We start from the raw sequence: 21,868 nt of genomic DNA on the forward strand, positions 1-21,868 counted from the left end.
CCGACATGTGAAATAAGTAGACCGGTGTCATGGGGTCCACAATGTGTTAAGAAAATATACAACGACTACTCGGCAACCATAAACAGAAGAAGCCTGAAGTATACTGTAGTCTTATGTATGGGGCACTCGTTAAAATACTCAAGTGTAAAAAGAAGTTAGCCGCTGTAATAAGTAAAAACAACAAAACACTGGAACTTAACTTTGAAGCTGGAGTCTTATTTATTTATTCGTTACGACAGAATAGGCTTTCTACAACAGTTGACTTTATCCTTTACTATTTTCCCTTATAAGGAAATAGTAGTATGTGAACATTTAAACATAGGAAGTGAAAAAAACTATCAGTAACTGCTGAGACACAGAGGAGAGGTGGAATTAAATAAGCTCAGCTTCTTCCTACTTCTTTTCGGTCATGTTGAACTGTGCAAGTGTTGACATGTGATGTACAGTGTTCCCTCGTTTATCCCAAACTTGCCCGCAATAAGCGTAATCCGCAAAGTAGCCACCTTTATTTTGTTTAAAAATGAATTATCATATATGTTTTAAGGCTTGATACACTTTTCTCAGACAGGCATGAACATTTTCTCACATTTCTCTCTTGTTTAAACACTCTCAAAGTTCAAATTTCTTTTGAATTTTAGTGATCAGTCTACTAGGTTGGACACAAGAAATTATTAAGTGACTCACGCGTACTCACTCCTCTGATCGTGCCACGTCCTGGCGACGTTCGGCTGTAGCGTTTTTGTATCCTTGTTAAAACATATTGCTCCTGCCGTCGTCCTCGTCCTCCTCCTTGAGCCGGGGATTCATTTAGCCGGTTAGCTTCTTCTTCTTCTGCTATTGTTTATTGGCGGTTAGCAAGCAGTTCACGCAGTGAGCTAGTTTGAAACGGCACGAATGAGATTGATTTACATTGGTCTACAGCCAATCAGGACGGAGAATACAATTTGGCGGATTCTCCCTTAGCCAATAAGGACTGTTGTGGCTCTATATTTAGCCGGCTATTGTCTGCTGTGGGTTCCTAATATGCTCGTACACGCACGTAAACACATACTGAGACGAGGTGGGGCTGCACCCGTCTTCAACATGAGTATACAATACCCTCTACTGGCAGCAGTAGCAAATACAATAACAGACACTTACAACAGAGCACCGATAGATCGCTCTAATACACCACAAGGACGCAGAACGCAATGCGCGTTCATAAGCCGTTAGAAACAAAAGCAAAATTGCACTTTAAAAAATCCACAAAACAGCAAATCCGCGAAAGGTGAGCCGCGATGTAGCGAGGGAACACTGCACTTCAATGTAACTTTACTTAAAGGTACTGTATGTCACAAATAGGCCGCTGCCAAGAGGGCGCTAACTTTAAATGTACTGCATTATATCCCGCCCTCTTCCTGCTTGGAGCACTTACACTATTCCCCGGGTAACACAAACGCATTAGTTATGTTTGTTGTCAGCTATTGATAGCGATTTGACAAAGTTGAGCAACTAAGATCAGTAATCATTAACTGAATAGCCTAGCCTATGACCAGTCATCTTATTTGGGCCTAGCGACAGTTTACGACAATTTTTTTGCAGTTTAATTTGTAATTGTGAAAAATAGAGACTTTTTTTTGTACAATCGGTTCTTTTAAACCACAATTGGTAACATACACTAGCCGGTAGATGTTTCCTATAAACTAAACCATTACAATACCTATTCCTGCTTTGAATTTGAGTCGTGGTGGCTTAACACCACTTGTTGAGGTGTTTTTCGCCTTTTGTAAAAAAAAAAAAAAAGAAAAGAAAAGAAGGAAAACAAAGAAAAAGCAAGAGTTTTACCAGCAAATCTGGTTTAAATTAAGAATTCAATGAGCTCAGAGGTCTTCGACTTTTTGACTGTACTGTCATTCAACAGCGTGGCTAAAATGGCCACACAGGTTATTTTCATTTATTTCACAGAAAAAGTGGGTATCATAGCACCTCTGCTACTGCCTGATTTTTTTTTTTTTTTAAGCAGACAGGGGACAAGAAGTCTGCATCCCTCAGACATATTTTTGGAACATTCCTACATGTCTTATAGTGTATTTAAGTGCAGTACTAAATCACTGGAGAGCCCTTTTCCGAGTGCACACATAAACAAACACAGACACACACTGTGTGGAAGTAATACACGAACAGAGCCCTGGGATGCCACCATCTGTCGTGTTAAATGACATGGACTCAGGTTGCCTCTTGTGGGGATCATTGCTTTATATCTGGGGTGTCCAAACTTTTTCCAGCAATGGCCGCATACGATAAAATCAAAGGATACGGGGGTCACTTTGATATTTTCTATTTTGTAAACCAACCCATGCAGCTATGCCAACAAATTATATACACTACTGGTCAAACGTTTTAGAACACTCCAATTTCTGTGGAGGAAAAACCCACATTTTTAAGTGTTTAAGTGTCTCTCTTCCATTGTTAATTCCCTTTTGTCTTGCCATTTTTGGAAGAACAAATTACTTTCTCCAGTACATTGCGGTTCAACTGAGGTTCACGAGGTTATAGTGCCACAGTGTGTTCCGAATACTGTTTTTATGCAGACAGAGGAGATAGTAAGTACTCCATAACTTGGAACACCTGTAGGAATTAGTTGCACCAACTGCCACTTCTGCAAAACAGCTTTAAAATGTTGACCCATATTGTAGTCCCTGAAAGCGGCCTTTTTGTACAATTCTGAAATACACATTATTTTTCAGTTTTGGGTAACCTTACCCTTTTTTTTAACCTCTGGCACTTCACCACTTACCTTTGTACCATTTCAAGCTATTCACTGGACTTGAACGACTTGAATTTCAATAAATAAACGGAAAAAGTGGGGTGTTCTAAAACGTTTAAAGAAAAAAAACAAGTGTATGATAAGTTCTTCTCCACTGCTTGTTTTTCCATTTTCTTTACTGTTGTTTTTTAATTTTACAAATATTTGTACTTTTTGCAATTGTTTTCATGACACTGCCACTTTCTTCCCATAATATTTTGACTTCGTTCTCATATCACAACTTTTTCCCAAACAAATTTTCTAAAAATTGCAACTTTATTCCATTTGTTTCTAATATTGTGGAAATTATTTTGAAATTTTAATTTTTTTCGTTGCAATAAGCACAAGGCCCCCGCGCCACATTTTGGACACCCCCTGGTTTATATATATTTACATTTCCACGCTGGTTCAGTGCAGAGTAAGCGTTTTTCTACATTGGCTCTCATATATGGCTGGTCATCAACTCCATACTCTTATATAACAAGCATGCTCAACCTTCTACTCCAACCACATGGCGCTGGACGACAGCGCTTCTTTAACTAGAAAAACAAGTCCACAAGTATGAAGTGGACACAGTAGTCTTGGCAGTCTGCCACAGACCAATCCGCTGACAGAGCCCTGACAAAAAGTCACATTGAAAATGTTTTCTTTTTGTGGAAAGGAAGCCGGAGTGCCTGCCTACACATGTGACATCACCAGAAACTTGAAACCATCATTTTCAGCAGGCCACCCCCCCCACACTCCTCACTCCCTGTTCCCATATTTGTTCCTCTCTTCACAACCTTTCCCAGAGTCACAGTGTGTTTCCATTCAGAGCTCCAAATCAGACCCGTATTGCCACCTTCCTGGCCCAAAGCGAGGTTCTGGTGTCAGGATTGCACAGCGCGAGACCACCCTGTTTCTGATATCAGCTGGACTTGTTTGAGGAGGTAAGTCCCCCAACACTGTGCTCCATGAGCTGGACTGACTGCTGCCACGTGGTTTGACTTCTTGAGGAGCTCTGTTCACCAAGAAGAACACCGCTTTGCTCTTCAAGGCTGTTGCGTTCACTGTGCATGGGAGGGTTTTTACTCAATTGTTTAATTACTTAACTGATCCACATTTAAATAGAACGACAAGAATTCTAAGTAATAGTAGTAGTACCAATTGATAAAAAGTTATTTTAACACTCCAATGTGAATTGAAATTCCCCCACCGTAAAACCACATGAGAATGCAATTTACAGAAGCGCATTATCACTGTTATACACGTTAAAACAATAATGTTTTTTTTTTTTTTTTGCGTGGCAAGTTCACTGTCTTTTATGATTTTCTGTATGCATTATTGACATCTTAGATGCATCATTGAATTTTTATCCGGTTTTGCACCAAAATGTAAACGATCCTTGCATGGCACACGCACAACTTCACTGGCAGAGTAACACAAAGCCGGCTGGCACATTGGGCAGTATCGGTGGATGCTAAGGGCGCCGTGGCTTCCAGGAGGCACCGAAACATCTGGAATTCAAAATAATTTTGTTAAAACTAGTTGTTGCTATGAGTGCTTGAAATGGAAAAGCTCACATTGATTCAAATGTAAAGCAATAAAGCCTAATTCACATTACTACAAAGGTAACAAACAAGTCTCCTCGTGCCCATCATTTTTGTGCATGGTTTCGCACATACAGCAGATATATACTGTAGGTATGTATAGCTTCTGAATATAGCTCTTTTATTTAGTTTTTGTATATTGTTATTAATGCATGATGTAACTGTAGATTATATATAAAGTTATTGGTGCGAAATGTGTGGTTAATGAAATTGTCATATTTGTATAATTTATTATTTATTCACTTATTTACAGAATTTTTCGTGGCATTTTTTTTTATATTTACAGTATTTGTCATTGATTAACCATGTCAATTGGGTGACACGTTATCTTGCAAATTAAAGACAACGGTAAAAACAATGCCATTCAATTTCTTTGTAATCTTATGTAAATCGCTGACGGGGGAGGGCGTATAAAATCTCCCCGAGGACGCCACATTGGGTAGGGTCGGTTGTGGAGTAACAAGTGTCAAACCAAACAATACAGTACTATACAGTAATTCCACAATATGTGTGACGTGTGTGTTTTTTGTGCTGTTATGTCATAGCAGGAAGGCTCCCTGTATGTTGTTCCTGTTCATGTGCTCTTGCCAGACACTCAGAACACATAGTTTGGGTCAATTACTTGACTGAGCTACTAGCTTTGGCTTTTTGAAGTACTCGAAATAAGTCTTCATGCAGATTTCAAGTGCATACAGTAATAATTTGATAACATTTTCCATATTCATCTCAACTGTCTTTGCAGTTTTGCAGGATTGTAGTTTTTCACGAGCATAAGAGTAATTGAAGCCAGTCTGTAGATTTCGTGATTATCTGAAGCGCAGCCATAGGAAGCAATAATGATTTTTGGTAAATGAGCGAAAGCATGAAAAATGTGCAGGAATGTGCTGCCTGACATCAAGAAGGCATCCGGTTTGATCCTGAGCTACAGAAAGAGGAAGGGAAAAGTGCTGAAAAGTATATACAGTATCTCACCAAAGTGAATACACCCCTCACTTTTAATACAATATATGTTCTACAGGGACAATACTGTACAAATGAAACTTCAACTTAAGAGTAGCCAGCTACCCTCCACTGAAAATAACTCAACACCCTTGCATGGTCCTTTGAGAAGATAAATGTGTATACTCATTTTTGTGTGACGCCGTAAGTAAAAAGGACTATACTGAGACCTTTTTTGCAGTACTGGAGATGAAATATTCATCTTGGAAAGTCTTTAGAGAGCTCATGTAGTGGAGTTTGGGATTCTTCCAGAAAGCAGAGCAGGAGACCTTTCTTCAAATGGGAAACAGAGGGGATAGAGATACACTACCAGTCAAAAGTTCTCTGGAGGAAAAACTTGCATTTTTAAGTGTTAAGATGGTCTGCCTCGCTTCCATTGTTAATTCCCTTTTTTCTTGCCATTTTTGTAGCAACAATTTACTTTCTCCAGTACACTGCTGTTCAACTGAGGTTCACGAGGGTACAGTGCCGCAGTGTGTTCTGAACACTGTTTTAATGCAGACAGAGGAGGTAGTAAGTACACCAGAACTTGGAACACCTGTAGGAATTACTGCACCAACTGTTAAAGCTTGATAACTAGAAATAACTAGAAAAGTTGGGGTGTTCTAAACCTGTTTTAGTAATTTGACTTTTAGGAACGGTATGTTCAGTTTGGCGGAGGGGAATCTAAATTCCATGCAGATAACTAAGTGAACTTTGAGCCTGGAAATTGAATGTAAAACCTGCTCGCTGCATTGCACATTTGTCTTTGTCCACAATTCCACTGCAAACATCCAGATTCTGTAATGTTCTCCAATACAGTATATGATTGAGAATCTACCGAGATACAGCTAATAGGCTGTACTGTATTACATGAGTTATTGTCACTGCCATAGACATTTTCATCTTATTTGGGGTAAATAGGCTATTTTGTGTGTCAAGTACACAAAGTAAAGTTGAACTACATCACCACCACCACCAGCACAGTATTCCAGTCTTCTTCCTGTAGTACAGTGTGTTCATGTTTAATTTTAGACCACGGTCGGTTTAGACCATATACTGTAATGCATGGCAGTACAGTATAGACATATACAGGATAGACATTTACAGTGTCTATTTGTGTTGGGACACTATTAGAAAGCGCCACGTGACTACTCGTGTACAAAGTGTCACTGCCTGAGAAAGCCGATCTGCCGTGTTTGAACAGGGAGGTCATTCTCAGCTTTTATCACGTTGTCCGTCACTGCTGAGGTCCTTTCAGTGCAGATATCCACATATTGGATAGCCTTGTTGCTCAAAATATAGCTAAAAAAACCATCTGGTCTGGGAAGTGCAGTGGTGCATGTGGTTAGAACATCCGCCTCACTATGAGAATGAATGGTTGTTTGTATGTGCCCTGTGATTGACTGGTGACCAGTACAGGGTGCGTGCCACCAAAGTTAGCTGGGATAGGCTCCACCAACTCATCTTTAACCCTGGAATCATAACAAACCCATCAAGGTGACCATCGCAAACACAGATGACACAAACTACCGTTACCGCAGTGATGCTTATGTTTATATTTACAGTCGTCCCTCGCACTTCGCGCTTCGGATTTCTTGCCTTCATGCAACAGCATCATGGTTTTTCCGAGATATATTAATCAATGATGTTGTTTTGTGGTTGAATACGGCCTATTGGTCAAAAATATGCATATTTAAGCAAATGTTACAGGGGTTTTTTGGTCAAAATTAAGCATTTAAGCAAGGTAAAAATACAAATAAAAGGCATTCAGAAGAGAAGAGAAATTCTACACTTATGTCAGTAATGTTACTTTAATGTTCAGTGAGACACACTAACGCCAGACCTTATCACCGGAACAACAGGATTTTATTGCAGTTTGAATGAACTCAAACAGGCAAAGTAATCCCTAATAAAAACACGGTCTATCGTTGTGGCCGTTACTTGATACTCAACGTCAATTCCTGTCAGCCCATCACTCCACTCCCCTAGGGAACACATTTACAGTAACACGCACGAGCACAAGTCGTATTTATGTCTTAAATGGCTCATTTACTCTTATTGTGTTTACTATATTGTTTCGGTAAGGTGACTATAGGGGTGTTATTTCATGTCTAGAAGACTCTAATAATGCAAAAAAAACGCATTTAGAATGTTATAAACAGGTTTTCTATGCTATAACTACAAAAATGTTCCATTTGTAAATAAGGAAACCTACTTTGTGGAAATTCATTTGTCACAGTCGGGTCTGGGACCGCGATAAACAAGGGATTACTGTACTTGAACACAAAACGCGATGTTAAAACGTTAACAAAAGTTTTTAAAAAACCCACACACAAATCTTTGTCCAACTACGTTGAGACCAGCAGCAGTCTCTGCAATCAGTAACGTGCGGCCTGACAAAAATGCATCAATGGGCGGCTTTGAATGGCCTTAACTGACCCTTTTCACTGTCATGTTAAACCTCTGTCGTTCTGTCCTTTCCTGGAGTTCTTTTCTTCTTTTCTCTTTTCTTCCGCTACCAACTTTGCTCATAAAATAAGATGCAAACAAATGAAACATGAAAGGTAAAGTGAGATTAGCAATGTTTTATTACTTACAATCACAGGAATCCTACATAAAGACGTAGGCACTCAGCAGTTTCTCAAGTCCAGGCGCACATGTGAGTATCTAACTATCACCATTCAACTATCACCCCTGACGTATCCAACAATAGTGATTTTACTATCATTAAAAGACAAGGAATCTCTGTGTGGCGTTCGCACGTTCTCTTCGCGTGTGCGTGCGTGGACTTTCTCCGGGTACTCCGGTTTCCTCCCGCATTCCAAAAACACGCATGTTAGGTTAATGGGCGACTCTAAATTGTCCATAGGTGTGAATGTGAGTGTGAATGGTTGTTTGTCTATATGTGCCCTGCGATTGGCTGGCGACCAGTCCAGGGTGTACCCCGCATCTTGCCCCAAGTCAGCTGGGATAGGCTCCAGCTTATCCCCGTGACGCTAATGAGGCATAGAAGCGGCATAGAAGATGGATGGATGGATGGATAGAAGACAAGGAAAGAGTAGGAAAACACACCACGTGAGGGGAGAGCTTCTGCACTAGCATGCTAACAGGCTACTGGCTAACAATAGTGACTTTTTAGTCTTTCTTCCTGGATAATGTAATAATGTATAAGAAATGAATAATATATATCTCTAATATATAATAATGTGATAAGATAAATCTGTTACTCTGAATGAATAGTTTACTTACATTTCAATTGGAAACATCTGTTGTGGCTTGTGGCTGTTACAGTGGTGTGTAAAAGTGTTTGTCCACTTCCTGCTTTCTTATTTATTTGCATGTTTGTCACACTTAAATGTTTCAGAACGTCAAACAAATTTAAATATCAGTCAATGACAACACAACTGAACACAAAATACAGTTTTTAAATTAAACTTTTTATTATTAAGTGAGGAAAAACAATCCAAACCTACACCGCCCTGTCTGAAAAAGTGATTGCCCCACCGTTAGAGCTATCAGTCTGGGAAAGGTTATAAAGCCATTTCTAAAGCTTTGGGACTCCAGAGAACCACAAATGGCGAAAACATGGAACTGGAACGGTGGTGAACTTTCCCAGGAGTGGCTGGCCAACCAAAATGAAATTGTCATTGACTAATATTTAAATTTGTTTGATGATCTGCGACATTTAAGTGTGACAAACATGCAAAAAATATTAATAAATAAATCAGAAAGTGGGCAAACACTTTTTCACACCACTATATGTCAGTTGATTGATCTCACCGTGGTCTTCTAGTTTATTTACACCACTTTTTTTTCCTGCTAAATGCACCAAGTGCTTGCTTATGTTGACTTATGTTGACTTGTTAGTAAATAGCGAATGCACAGTATAGACTTGCCCTAAAAGTGAAGTGCCCTCAGATAACTTCTGTGATCAATCTGACTTGACCTGAAGATGGCTTTGACTCCTCCTAACCAAATAGACATACGGGAGGAAAGGTTTGTTTTGGCCCGATGGGCTCAGTCGTGTACTTTGAAAATGATGACATAAGCCGGGCCATAGCTTACAAGCGCTGTGCCGCTCGCGTTATTTTCTCAGTGACGCACTTTGTTTATCAGTGTTTCTGTTTGGACGAACATGCGATCAGGCCTCGCTGAAAGAAAAAAAAAACAAAAAGAAGAATTGCAAGAAACAGTAGTAGAGCTACGATTAAAAAAAAAAAAAAAGTATCTTACTAATATATAAATATTATGAAAATAAAGTGAAACTTTCTAGAGGCTGGCTTAGATGTTGGAAGAAACCCAACAACTCAAACATGAAACTGCTCAAAACACGGACTATTTTTTTATGTTTTTTGTTTGTGAAGCTTATAAAGTGTAAGTTGACCAGATCCTCAGCACGTAGGTTTAAGTGTCGATCACAACTTCATTGTTAATTACAAACGTATCCTCCTCTATGGATGTATTTATTGTATTTACATTTTGTATTCTTTTCTCACCTTTGGCATGTTCTGTTAACCAATTGCATAATTGTACATCTTGCCTGGATATAGCAAAATTATTTGAACAACTCAACTATGAATTATTGACTATTTTATGTGTGTTTTTCAGAACTTTTACCTTCTTTAAGCAAGATCAGTCCACCCGAATATGGAAATGGAGAAACTATCAAATGATAATCAACCCAATGGCGCTGCAGTGGCAATAGACGGAGAGTATGTTGTATATTTTTTTTAATGACTAATAAATCGAGTGGCTTTGTTTTGTCAACATTTAAAGTGCAATGTTCCACTTCCAGAGTCCCCCAAGAGGAACAAATGTTTCTACAGCACAACAACAAACCATCAAAGAGGCCTCAGTTTACGGATGTGAGTACAACGCTGCCGCTTATTTGCCTACCGCAACACTTTCTTAAATTTAGCCTTAGTTTTCAGCATTAGTTGTAGTGCGTTGTTTTGAAGCTTTTTGTGCTCTCATGCTTAACATTGCATCTTAATTGTCTTTCAGTTTGAGGGTAAGACCTCGCTTGGCATGTCTGTCTTTAACCTGAGCAACGCCATCATGGGCAGCGGGATTCTGGGACTTTCATACGCCATGTCGAACACAGGCATTGTGCTTTTCTTGTGAGTGGATAATAATGTGTACACAGTGGATCCCCGCACATTTGCGATACAGCAACCACGGCTCTGCAAATTTGCAGGTTTTTGTTAAATAAAAATACAAGTTTTCTCCAAAAATATGCTTTTTTTTAACACACATTTTTAACACAGGCACCGTAAGTCAGTAATAATTTCTAAATGTGTGATAACACAGGTAACATGTACTGCACACACGTACCACCGTTAGACAGCATTTCTTTATGCTTCACTGATGTTTTTCGTCAAGCGTTGAAATTTTGCTTCACTTTGTTCGGCAGTCCTTGAAAGCACCATAGTTGTGGGCTGTGACTTATTTGTGATTCCAAAATTAATTAGTATACATTCGTCCCTCGTTCGTCGCGGTTAATTGGTTCCAGACCAGACCACGATAAGTGAATATCCGCGAAGCAAAAAAATAACTCTCGTTATCGCCCTCAAACCGTGCAAACTTTTATGACCCTGCCTTTTAAAAGCATCGGAATCGAGAATCTTTAGGAACCGGAATCGAAACGAGGAAACAGAACCGGAATCGTTCAAATTGAAATGATGCCCAACACTAAAAGTAAGAAGCCAAAAACTTACCACTTCCACACAGAATGGGAGGAGAATTTTATTTCACTGTCATGTCGGACATGCCGTGCTGTGTTAAAGAGAATTTTTGACATGAAAATGTATGACATCCCCATCAGCAGTGCAGTGTATGTGCGATCGCTCTAATGCGCCACAATGACGCAGAACGCAGTGCTCGTTCATACGCAGTTAAAACAAAAAAACATGCAAAATTGCTTTTAAAAATCCTCAAAACAGCGAGTCCCCGAAAGGTGAACCGCAATGTAGCGAGGGGACACCGTACTGTATGAGAATCATCAGTGCTCTTCACTCCTAAGGGCATCTCTTGTTGCTGTGTGACTTTAACAGGGTCCTATTGATATGTATCGCGTGTCTGTCCTGTTACTCCATCCATCTCCTGCTCCGTAGCGCTGGGGTTGTGGGTAAGGCTTCAAAACGTTTAGAAAACACACCAAAAGCACATGCTTCATTTAACTTCCACTCTTTTCTGTATCTCCTACATTTGATTTTGTTGTGGGTTTTTTTGTCAGGTATCCGTGCATATGAGCACCTGGGCATGAGAGCATTTGGCCATCCGGGCAAAATTATAGCAGCTGTCATCATCACGCTGCATAACATTGGAGGTAAGGTTGCTTCCTTATTATGGAAAGTTTAGTTTAGGAATTTTGGAAAAGTTGAGTTGTCCAGTTCCATGGGAATTTATGAGAATTAACTGGGCATGGAAACGGAATGTAAGAGTTTAGCTCAATAGGTCAACTGAACTAAAACTTAAACCGTTTTATTTTTAACAAAGATTCTGTCAAAAATATTTGTTCAACAAATTTAGGGTTTTTTGGTACGACGGACTATTAGGGCCACATTGAGAAAAAGAAAAAAAATCGGAGATTTCGAGAATAAAGTCGTAAATTTACAAGAAAAAATGTGTACATTTGCGAGAATAAAGTAAAAAAATTACGAGAATAAAGATGTAAATTTACGAGAAAAAGGTCGTAAGATTAAGTGTCCTCGTTTTCATACGTGTCAGAGCGAGAGAAAAAAAGAGCATAGCTCTTCAGGAAGGAAGGAAGGAAGGAAGGAAGGAAACTTTCCTCTTGCTTCAGGCAAACTTTTATTTATAACGTGGCAGCAAAACAGAGCAGTTGAGCACAAACAGATTAGCGTGTCTATCCCTTCTCCCGTATGTGGCGCTCACACTTCTGCCTTCCTTACCCGCCTGCGGCCCCTCCACATGCCCAAGGCCACGAGTCTCCCCTTTTCATAGCTGTCTCAGGCAATGCCTGTGACATAAATTCTCAGAACTTTACGACTTTATTTCTTGTCATATTTTTTTCCTCAATGTGGCCCTAATACTTGCCAAAACATTTCAAAATTTCTTAGTATATTCCCCATTATCCTTATCAATACTCATGGAACTTCGTGACATATTCTCTGACTACCAATTAGAACATTTTCAATGTATGGACGCAATCATGTGAAAATGAATTGCAGGCCAATACATTGTTGTTGTTTTGCAGCTATGTCGAGCTACCTGTTCATTGTGAAGTCAGAGTTACCGCTGGTAATCCAGGCTTTTTTAGGCCAAACATCTGGTTCTCAGTAAGTACTGAATATTTAAATACTATATTTGAAAGTACAGTAGTTACAGTATGTATGCCTGTCAATTACACAGATGTTAATTTCATTATCTACTCAACTCCCTTGCCTGTGATTGGCTGTTGTTGATCACATAATTCTCAGGAGAAAACCGTCAAAAATATATTGAGTATTAATTGTGCAATTCGACGTACAATTCATGATTCCGTTAATGAATGTGAAAGAATAATTCACAATTGGACCAAATGCATTAAGTGTGATCAACCACAACAGCCTGAAGCACAAAGTATGTGAATAACAGCAAAAGTGTCACACTTACAGTGTGAATGTTGTGGCAAAAGTGAGCACTACTGTCTCTTCGTGTCTTCCTCACCTAGTGAATGGTTCATGAACGGAAATTACCTCATCATCCTAGTCACTGCTGGCATAATCCTTCCTCTGGCCCTGATGAAGCACCTAGGTACTTCTGAATGTCGTCTTTCCTCCACTTATACATATATCTTGTAATGACCCGCTGCATTGTCTACAGAGCCCTGTTGGAAAGGAATAATTGCTTTTGGTCAAGAATAATTCAAGGAAACACGCAAACACAGTACATTTCCCATCGTAATGAGTATTTCTCGATTAACGTTACATATTGTTGTGCTTCTAAGGCTATCTGGGTTACACAAGTGGCTTTTCCCTCTCCTGCATGGTGTTTTTCCTATCTGTGGTAAGTGTATGCCTTATTTTAACCAATGAGTGCTTATACATATTGAAAGTTGTATTGTTGACTGTGCACTTGTAGCAAATGTAGTGGCCCCCAGTGATTGTATTTTAAAGGTAAGTGTGCTTTATTTGTCACATGTGCAATGTAAAGTGAAGTATTTAACCCAGAGGATAACAAGTGTGGAGCATCGAGGGACCTTCTTGCTATCAGTCAAAGCATAATTACACTGAATGGCATCTACCATTTTGCTTCTTTGATACACAAGGTTAAATTTACAGCATGCTGCATCCACTAGTTTTCATCATAATCGACAATAACGTACCTCTGATGCAAAACGACATGCCCGTCGAGCTCGTCAGCCATGTTTTTTGTTTACTTGTCAACTGGAGCGCTTTGCGGTGAGACCTCGTAAGTTGCACGTGAAATATGTCCTGCTTCCCAGCAGTATGGGATGCAGCATTACTCCCGTCCTTGGGAGAATCGGCTGCGTTGTGGGGGGAGGGGCTGGTTTTCTTCTTTGGAGGATTTCCCAAAAACTCACCTCAAGCTTACAAGCTTTGATTGCCCATCCCTTTTAATTTTCACATTTGTAATAGTATGTTTTCTTTCTCGTGTAGGCTGTCCACACGGAAGGGACAAGCCGGCGTTTTCAGATTTTCCTACTCTGGAAGCCGTTTTCAAAAAAATACCGCACCCAGAATGCCGTTTCCGTGTGGATGAGAGGCCAAAGCAATAAAATACTTCGCCGTTGTCACCTGTAAATGTTTCCGTGTGGATAGCCCCTCAAAAGCAGCCCGAAATTGCTTTTAATTGACTTCAACAGTGGCAGTAAAGGAATGTAGGATGGCAATCCATTCCACATTCCTTTACTGCCATCTAAGACTCTTAAAAAATCTGAAAATTTGAATTTCAAACTGTTTAAGGTTTAGTTCAGAATTGGGCTGTAATATGCAACCTAGTCTTACGGAAGCTTTAGCGCAGTGGTTCCCGAATGTTGAGACATTTGACCTGAAGCCATGTGCACCCTCCACTCTCCAAATCAGTGTCTGTAAGCACACAATGAAACATCTTACTCTGAATTATTTCTCACCTGTTTGATGTACAGTACCGGCCAAAGGTTTGGACACACACAACACAACTGATGGGCCCAACCGCCCAACCAATAAGGCAATAAATTCCACCCTTTTTTTGTTAAGTACATAATTCCACATGTGTTCATTCATAGTTTTGATGCATACAATGAGAATCTACAACGTAAATAGTTATGAAAATAAAGAAGATGCGATGTGTCCAGACTTTTGGCCTGTACTGTAATTAATGATTAAAAACATTATTGTTATATTTATTATATTTTGATTAATTTAATTTATTCAATTCAATGTAATTATATGATTAATTTAATCAATTAAGAATTATTATATACAGTCATCCCTCGCTCCATTGCATCCCACTTTTTTTTTCAAAAATTAATTAATTTATTTATTATTGCTGTTTTGTGGTTGACTACGGCCTATTATTAGTCCAAAAAATGCACAGTCAAGCAAATGTTACGTATTCTTGGCCTAAATTATTTTTTTCAAGCATAAACATTTTGTAAATGAACTGAAATACAAATACAGTTTAAAGTTTATTATGCTTTTCCCCTTTTGTGACCTATAAATGTTGTTACAATGTTGTAAACGATGCCAACGCGGCAGATAATGAGGTTTGCGCATTTGGAAGTGAGCCCTGAAAGCAGTTTTGGACGGCTGTGCACGCTGTGTTTTTTTTTACACCAAGTTCCATTGACGTCAATGCAACCCGGACTTCCTTATACACTAGGTCCCCAACTAACGAACACAATTGGTTCCAGACGACCGTTCTTATGTTGAATCGTTCTTAAGTAGGGGAAAAGGTAATATTACCAATGATATAGGTACTACATGTACAGTATATGCGTATGTATGTAAATATGAGTTTGGATGCAGTAGTAATGTTAAACGAGGATCATTAATGAAAAAAACAATAATAAAAATGATATAATAATACGTAATGATAAATGTTATTTACCTTTGAAGAGGAGTCGCCGAGCATACGTCGTCGTGGAGGAGTTGGAGGAGGAGATATTGAAAAAAAGGACAAGTCGTCGTCGTTAGACTCTTCTAAAAGAGGTAGTGTTCTGTGGGTGGTGTAGAATTAAGCAGGCCTATTAACTCTTCATAAACTTTAATCACACGCTCTGTCCAGGTTGTACAATTTAGCTTTCCATTTAGCTTTACACTGTATCTCCCCAGGTCTAACTCTTCCTCTGTTGGTCTCATTAGCTCTAAGGCTGCATTAGCAGTGTCACAGTGCCCTCTACTGATCAAGCATGTACAGTAGCAGTATAAATACTGATTGAGCGAATGCCTACAAGGCAAAATAAAATAAAATATAGAGCAGTCGGCTTGTGTTTGTATCCGCAAGTGTTCGCTAGTCGGGTGTTCGTAAGTTGGGGACCTAGCGTATAGGCATGCCCAGCACCCCCGCTCTTCTTTGCCCTGGTTATGGTGTTAGCACGTCGAGCAATGGCTCCCAGGAAACGATGAAGGATAAATAGTTGCAAAAATGTCACGGGTGTATTCACTTTTGTGAGGTACTGTATGCTGTATATGAGAGACGTTGGGGGAAGCAAAGTGACAGTTGATGTCATGGTTGTCTTTCTTTTAACATCTCGTAAACATTTGCATCAAATTGAACAGGTGTGCGATGCAAAACATCCGATACCAGACACATGTAATATGTAGGTCTCTTCTAGTCTAATCAACTGTATCGTTTTTTGAGAAATGTGTCATAAAGCACTACGTTGACCTCTTCCTCCTTCCACGTAAGGTCATCTACAAGAAATTCAACATTGCTTGTCCGCTGGAAGTGTTTGGCAACTACTCTGTAAGCACAGACATCTCGGAGGATGCATGTACCACCAAGTTCTTCACCATCAACCAAGAGGTGAGCACAGACTCAATTAGGTTCATCTCTCACGAACCATTTCTCATTAGGGTGCATACAGTACGTGTGATTTTAAAGCATCTATGATTCCCAGACAAGGTTAAGATATTGTCCCTCTTTGTTTGCAGACGGCATATGCTATTCCAATTCTGGCATTTGCTTTTGTATGTCACCCTGAAGTCCTTCCCATCTACACTGAACTAAGAAGGTAGGACAATAAAGTAAAACATATCCCCTAATTTATTTGTCATAGGATATCATAATGATCTTTTATATCCTATCCCCTCAAGCCCAACCAAGAGAAGAATGCAGAATATTGGCAATGTTTCCATCCTTGGCATGTTCATTATGTACTTCCTCACTGCAATATTTGGCTATCTAACCTTCTACGGTGAGAGTAAAACCATTTTCAAAGCATATAATTTAGCTCCGTTTGACCTGAGATTTAGGTGGGACTTTTTATATTTCATTGCGACAGAAAACACAGAAGCAGAGCTCCTCCATACCTACAGTAAGGTGGACCCCCTGGATACTCTGATTCTCTGTGTGCGATTGGCTGTCCTGGTCGCCGTCACCCTCACTGTCCCAGTGGTCCTCTTTCCTGTATGAACATGCTTACTCTAAATGCAGTTGACATCATGCCTGAAACATGTTTTCCCTTACAATACAATAACATAAATGGAAACATGACAATATAAAAGTGCACAGAGAGATGGGGGTACGTGCAGTTAGCACCCTGTCATTTTCATTTTGAGTAATCGCCTGTAGAAAGATACATAATAAAGAGAAAGAAAGAAATAGATGCTTACTGTACAATACTGTGTGTCTATTTCCGTCAGATCCGCCGTGCCCTGCAGCAGCTTCTGTTCCCCGGGAAGCCTTTCCATTGGTTGCGACACATTGCCATTGCCCTGTGTCTGTTGTTTACCGTCAACCTGCTGGTCATCCTTGTCCCCAACATTCGAGACATCTTTGGAATTACCGGTATCACGTTCAACTCATAGAAATAAATTACATGACCGTGCATAGAAAGATTAATGCCGAGTCAAGCATTTTCACCAATGTCATTTTCAAAAATGTACAGTGGTGTGGAAAAAGTGTTTCCTGATTTCTTATTTGTTTGCATGTTTGTCACACTTAAATGTTTCAGATCATCAAACAAATTTAAATATTAGTCAATGACAACACAACTGAACACAAAATGCAGTTTTTAAATGAAACGTTTTACTATTAAGGGAGAAAAAAATCCAAACTTACATGGCCCTGTGTGGAAAAAGTGATTGCCCCCTGCACTCAAGCATTTGCAATAACTTGCAATGAGTCTCCTACAGCGCTGTGGAGGAATTTTGTCCCACTCCTCTTTGCAGATTTGTTGTCATTCAGCCACATTGGAGGGTTTTCCAGCATGAAGCGCCTTTTTAAGGTCATGCCACAGCATCTCAATAGGATTCAGATCAGGACTTTGACTAGGCCACTCCAAAGTCTTCATTTTGTTTTTCTTCAGCCAATCAGAGGTGGACTTGCTGGTGTGTTTTGGATCGTTGTCCTGCTGTAGAACCCAAGTTGGTTTCAGCTTGAGGTCATGAACAGATGGCTGGACATTCTTTGTCTGGATTTTTTGGTAGACAGCAGAATTCATGGTTCCATTTATCACAGTAAGTCTTCCAGGTCCTGAAGCAACAAAACAGCTCCAGACCGTCACACCCTTCACCACCACGTTTTACTGTTGGTATGATGTTCTTTTTCTGAAATGCGGCATTACTTGTAAGCCAGATGTAATGGAACACACACCTTCCAAAAAGTTCAGAGTATTTTCCCAAAGGTCTCGGGGATCATCAAGGTGTTTCCTTTCAAAATTAAGATGAGCCTTAATGTTATTTTTGTTCAGTGAGGCCTGGAGTTCTTTGGACGTTATTGTGGGGTCTTTTGTGACCTCTTGGATGAGTCACCGCTGCACTCCTGCTATAATTTTGGTTGGCCGGCCACTCATTTTCATCCACTCATTTGTGGATAATGGTTCTCACTGTGGTTCGCTGGAGTCCCAAAGCTTTAGAAATGGCTTTATAACCTTTTTCTGACTGATAGATCTCAATTAATCAGAGTTATGTTTTAACGGGGGGGGGGGGGGGGGGGGGGGGGGGAATCACTTTTTCACACAGGGCCATGTAGGTTTGGATTTTTTTTCCCCTTAATAATCCATCCATCCATCTTCTATGCCACTTATCATCACTAGTGTCATGGGTATGCTGGAGCCTATCCCAGCTGACTTCGGGCGAGAGGCGGGTTACATTATTAAGGTTACTCTTAATAATAAAACATTTCATTTAAAAACTGCATTATGTGTTCAGTTGTGTTGTCATTGACTAATATTTATATTTGTTTGATGATCTGAACCATTTAAGTGTGACAAACATGCAAATAACGTTTCAACGTTTAAAGTAGGGCTGTCAAATACACCGCGTTAACGCCGGTACCGATTTCCTTAATCACGTAAACGTTAGATTTCAGTGTAATCAAGGCATGCGCATCATGGCAAGCCACACCTCTGTTATGACATTAGACGGACGCGCGGCGTTGCGTCAACACAGAGTTACACAAAGTCTGATGCTCTTTCCTAACTTTATTCTGGTCTGTACACATAAACATCAGTGCAATTCAAACACCGTATACGGTATGCATCTCCAACTTACAAACACGCTTCTGCTGTGTTCCTTGGAACCACAATTCCTCATTGTCACTAGACAACTGTGAGGTGCATTCATGGAGACTCCGAACATCACAACACTATCTCTATTATGCGTATATGTGTGGTCTAAATAAACAGAAAGACAAAGACGAACAATAGGTGGATATTTTTAAGTATATCTGCTGCACTTAAGTGCACTTGAAAATCACAGAAAATACACTGTAACCTGTGAATTCAATTTAAATGGCGTAGTGTCTTTGAACGAAACCCTCATTGCTAATAATAACGTGGTGTAAAGTGTGATTCAAATGTTCCGCTTCTATGAAAGAAGGGGTATGCTGGAGCCTATCCCAGCTGACTTTGGGAGAGAGGCGGGGTACACCCTGGGGATTGGTCACCAGCCAATCACAGGGCACATATAGACAAACAGCCATTCACACTCACATTCCTACCTATGGACAATTTAGAGTCTCCAATTAACCTACAGTTGAAAGCGACTACCATTAGGCAAATAGTTCCAGGCATGTGCGGCATCTTTTAGCTTGATTTACATTTTCTGAGCTGTTAATACATATAATGCCCGCTAACTTATATTTCTGTTAATAAAAGAGTAAAAATGGGCAATTTTCCAGACATTGTTCCAAAAGGTGATTAATCATGATTAATTAATTTGACAACAGATTAATCTGATTATCATTTCACAGCCCTAGTTTAAAATGTCAATGTTTAAAGTGACATTTCAACGTCCTCACATGAAATTCAAGTGTAAAGAAACCCAATACACGAACCATACAATTAAACAAAATTAATCTGGAATAAAGTATAACGATTCACCCTTTGAAAACACCTGACAGACTACAGTGAAGGAAAGAGCATATGACTGGTAATTTGTATATTTTAATTAACTGCATTGCTCATATTGCGCTACATAATTCCATGTCCAGTTCTATGGTTATCATCACATTTTTCTTCATAGCCATCATTGGTACTCTTACGGTGGCCCCAAAACACAAAAAGCCAAAGAAAACCCAAAGTATACATTTAATTTAATCCTTAAACTGTTTTGCTGAGGACTCGCCTGACTTCAAAATACTGAACTGTTCTCAAATGTAAAAAATATGAAATAATAAGATTAGTGTGTCACTTTGCACTACAGCAGTAGGGGATGGTCACTTCCTGTCGAATGCTACTATACTGTTAGGAAGACACCTTTTAAACTCGAACAAGATTAATTCTCTAAATTTTAAGTTAGGGACTCCCTCTCCCTTACATACGTTTGTAGTTGCAAGGATGTCTTTTGTTCCCTGATATAAAATGTCAATGTAACCCATCTTTTGTGTTCAGGAGCAACAACTGCGCCCAGTCTGATCTTCATCCTTCCCGGACTTTTCTATATCCGCATCATCCCCACTGAACAAGAGCCCATGAACTCAAGACCAAAGATCCAGGTAGACTTCTTCACCTTTCAGCAGTACATCGGTCAATTATTTGATGCCATGCTAACATTGTTTGTTTTTGGGGTTTTCAGGCCGCATGTTTCACAGCGCTGGGGTTTATATTTATGACTATGAGCCTCACATTCATTGGAATTGACTGGATGAGCGGGGAAAAACGAAACGTGGGGGGGCATTAAAGTGCTTCCGTGCTCGACAGCGGCAGCAGCCACGCTTCTCGCAAACGGCCCTCCACTTTCTGCCGGATGGTTTTGGCCAGTGCTTCGACAGCTCATTCATTTATTTAAGAGGACATTCTGTTCCTTCATGGTGTCGACAAAAGGAGTGTGTCCTGTCACACACACCCACGACACATAGGCGGGTAGTGTCAGCCTGCCTATGTAGCTCATGGAAGCCACCATTGCTGCAACCTTCAATAAGGCTTATTATGGAGGCTAATTCTGAAAAGAAAATCGCTACGTCTGCATGCAAAACATTTCTTGAATCATTAGTAAAGTTGCTCTATAAAATGGAGCTTTAATGACATTTACCAAATCAAAGACCAAACACTCTGGGTGGGACAATTCTGGTCATTTGATTGTTGTACTTTGTACTACTGCAGAGCAGTACTTCCCAAACTAAAGAAACAGACAAAGTCAAAACGACAAAGTCTGGTAATGCATTGCTATACTGTAAGCCAATTAATTTGGTATAATGGAACCAATTACTTTGGTTGTGTACATTTATTCTGGACAATGTATATTGTTCAATAAATATTTTCAAAAGATTGCATCTGTGTTTTGTTTGGTATTATTTATTATATTATGCCCTGTGATTGATTGGTGGAAGTCAGCTGGGATAGGCTCCAGCCCCAGCGGTACAGAAAATGGAAGGATGGATGCTTATTAGTACATTCTCCCAAGGCTGTTGCAGTCTTATGCTTTCATGAAAGAAAACATGGATTTCGCAGAATGGAGTCCAAGGATAGATTTTAGCTTCCCCTGCCAACTAATCCATTCCTTGCCTGACCTGGCCTGACTCCCATCATCCAACTTATGTGTTCATATGATACACACAGAGCAATGAACCACTTCATGTTCTGCCTTCTTTCTTTTTGTGCCATGAGGCGTTCAGGTGCGCTTGTAATTATGACTTTTAGGCGTTAACTGTTTTTCATTTTTATTCACGTACCTCCTATGACGACTGGTGTACCCCTGGGGGTACGCGTACCCCACTTTGGGAAACTAGGCCCTAAATCAAGGGTGTCAAAAGTGCGGTCTGAGGGTCATTTGCAGCCCGCAGCCATTCTGAAAATTTTATTTAACAAGAAAACTAAAAAAGAAAACAGATTTTAAAAAAAATAAAGCACAGCAGCAAAAATAAAAAAAAATCAGCGGTAATTTTACAAGAATAAGGTCAA

The 21,868-nt window shown here is 39.7% G+C and overlaps 1 protein-coding gene across 1 annotated transcript; it reads left to right on the forward strand.

The window, feature by feature from the left end:
• The first annotated feature begins 3,547 nt into the window (after positions 1-3,547).
• Positions 3,548-21,233, forward strand: LOC129178059 (sodium-coupled neutral amino acid transporter 3-like). Its single transcript, XM_054769790.1, has 16 exons — positions 3,548-3,714; positions 9,964-10,067; positions 10,151-10,220; positions 10,360-10,475; positions 11,409-11,482; positions 11,591-11,683; positions 12,575-12,656; positions 13,031-13,113; positions 13,307-13,365; positions 16,213-16,329; positions 16,458-16,537; positions 16,620-16,720; positions 16,808-16,932; positions 17,169-17,313; positions 20,360-20,463; positions 20,544-21,233. The coding sequence occupies exons 2-16, from the start codon at positions 10,003-10,005 to the stop codon at positions 20,646-20,648; spliced, it is 1,419 nt and encodes a 472-aa protein (XP_054625765.1). The 5' UTR covers positions 3,548-3,714; positions 9,964-10,002; the 3' UTR covers positions 20,649-21,233.
• The last annotated feature ends 635 nt before the right edge of the window (positions 21,234-21,868 follow it).

This window comes from Dunckerocampus dactyliophorus, chromosome 1, assembly GCF_027744805.1.
Source record: "Dunckerocampus dactyliophorus isolate RoL2022-P2 chromosome 1, RoL_Ddac_1.1, whole genome shotgun sequence".
Lineage (NCBI taxonomy): Eukaryota > Metazoa > Chordata > Actinopteri > Syngnathiformes > Syngnathidae > Dunckerocampus > Dunckerocampus dactyliophorus.

Excerpts from the sequence above, each read along its gene's own strand:
- LOC129178059 (XM_054769790.1), top strand. The coding sequence starts at position 10,003 with ATGGAAATGGAGAAACTATCAAATGATAATCAACCCAATGGCGCTGCA. Across the intron at positions 13,114-13,306 it reads GGCCCTGATGAAGCACCTAG|GCTATCTGGGTTACACAAGT; the intron begins GTACTTCTGAAT and ends TGTGCTTCTAAG. Across the intron at positions 16,330-16,457 it reads TCTTCACCATCAACCAAGAG|ACGGCATATGCTATTCCAAT; the intron begins GTGAGCACAGAC and ends CTTTGTTTGCAG.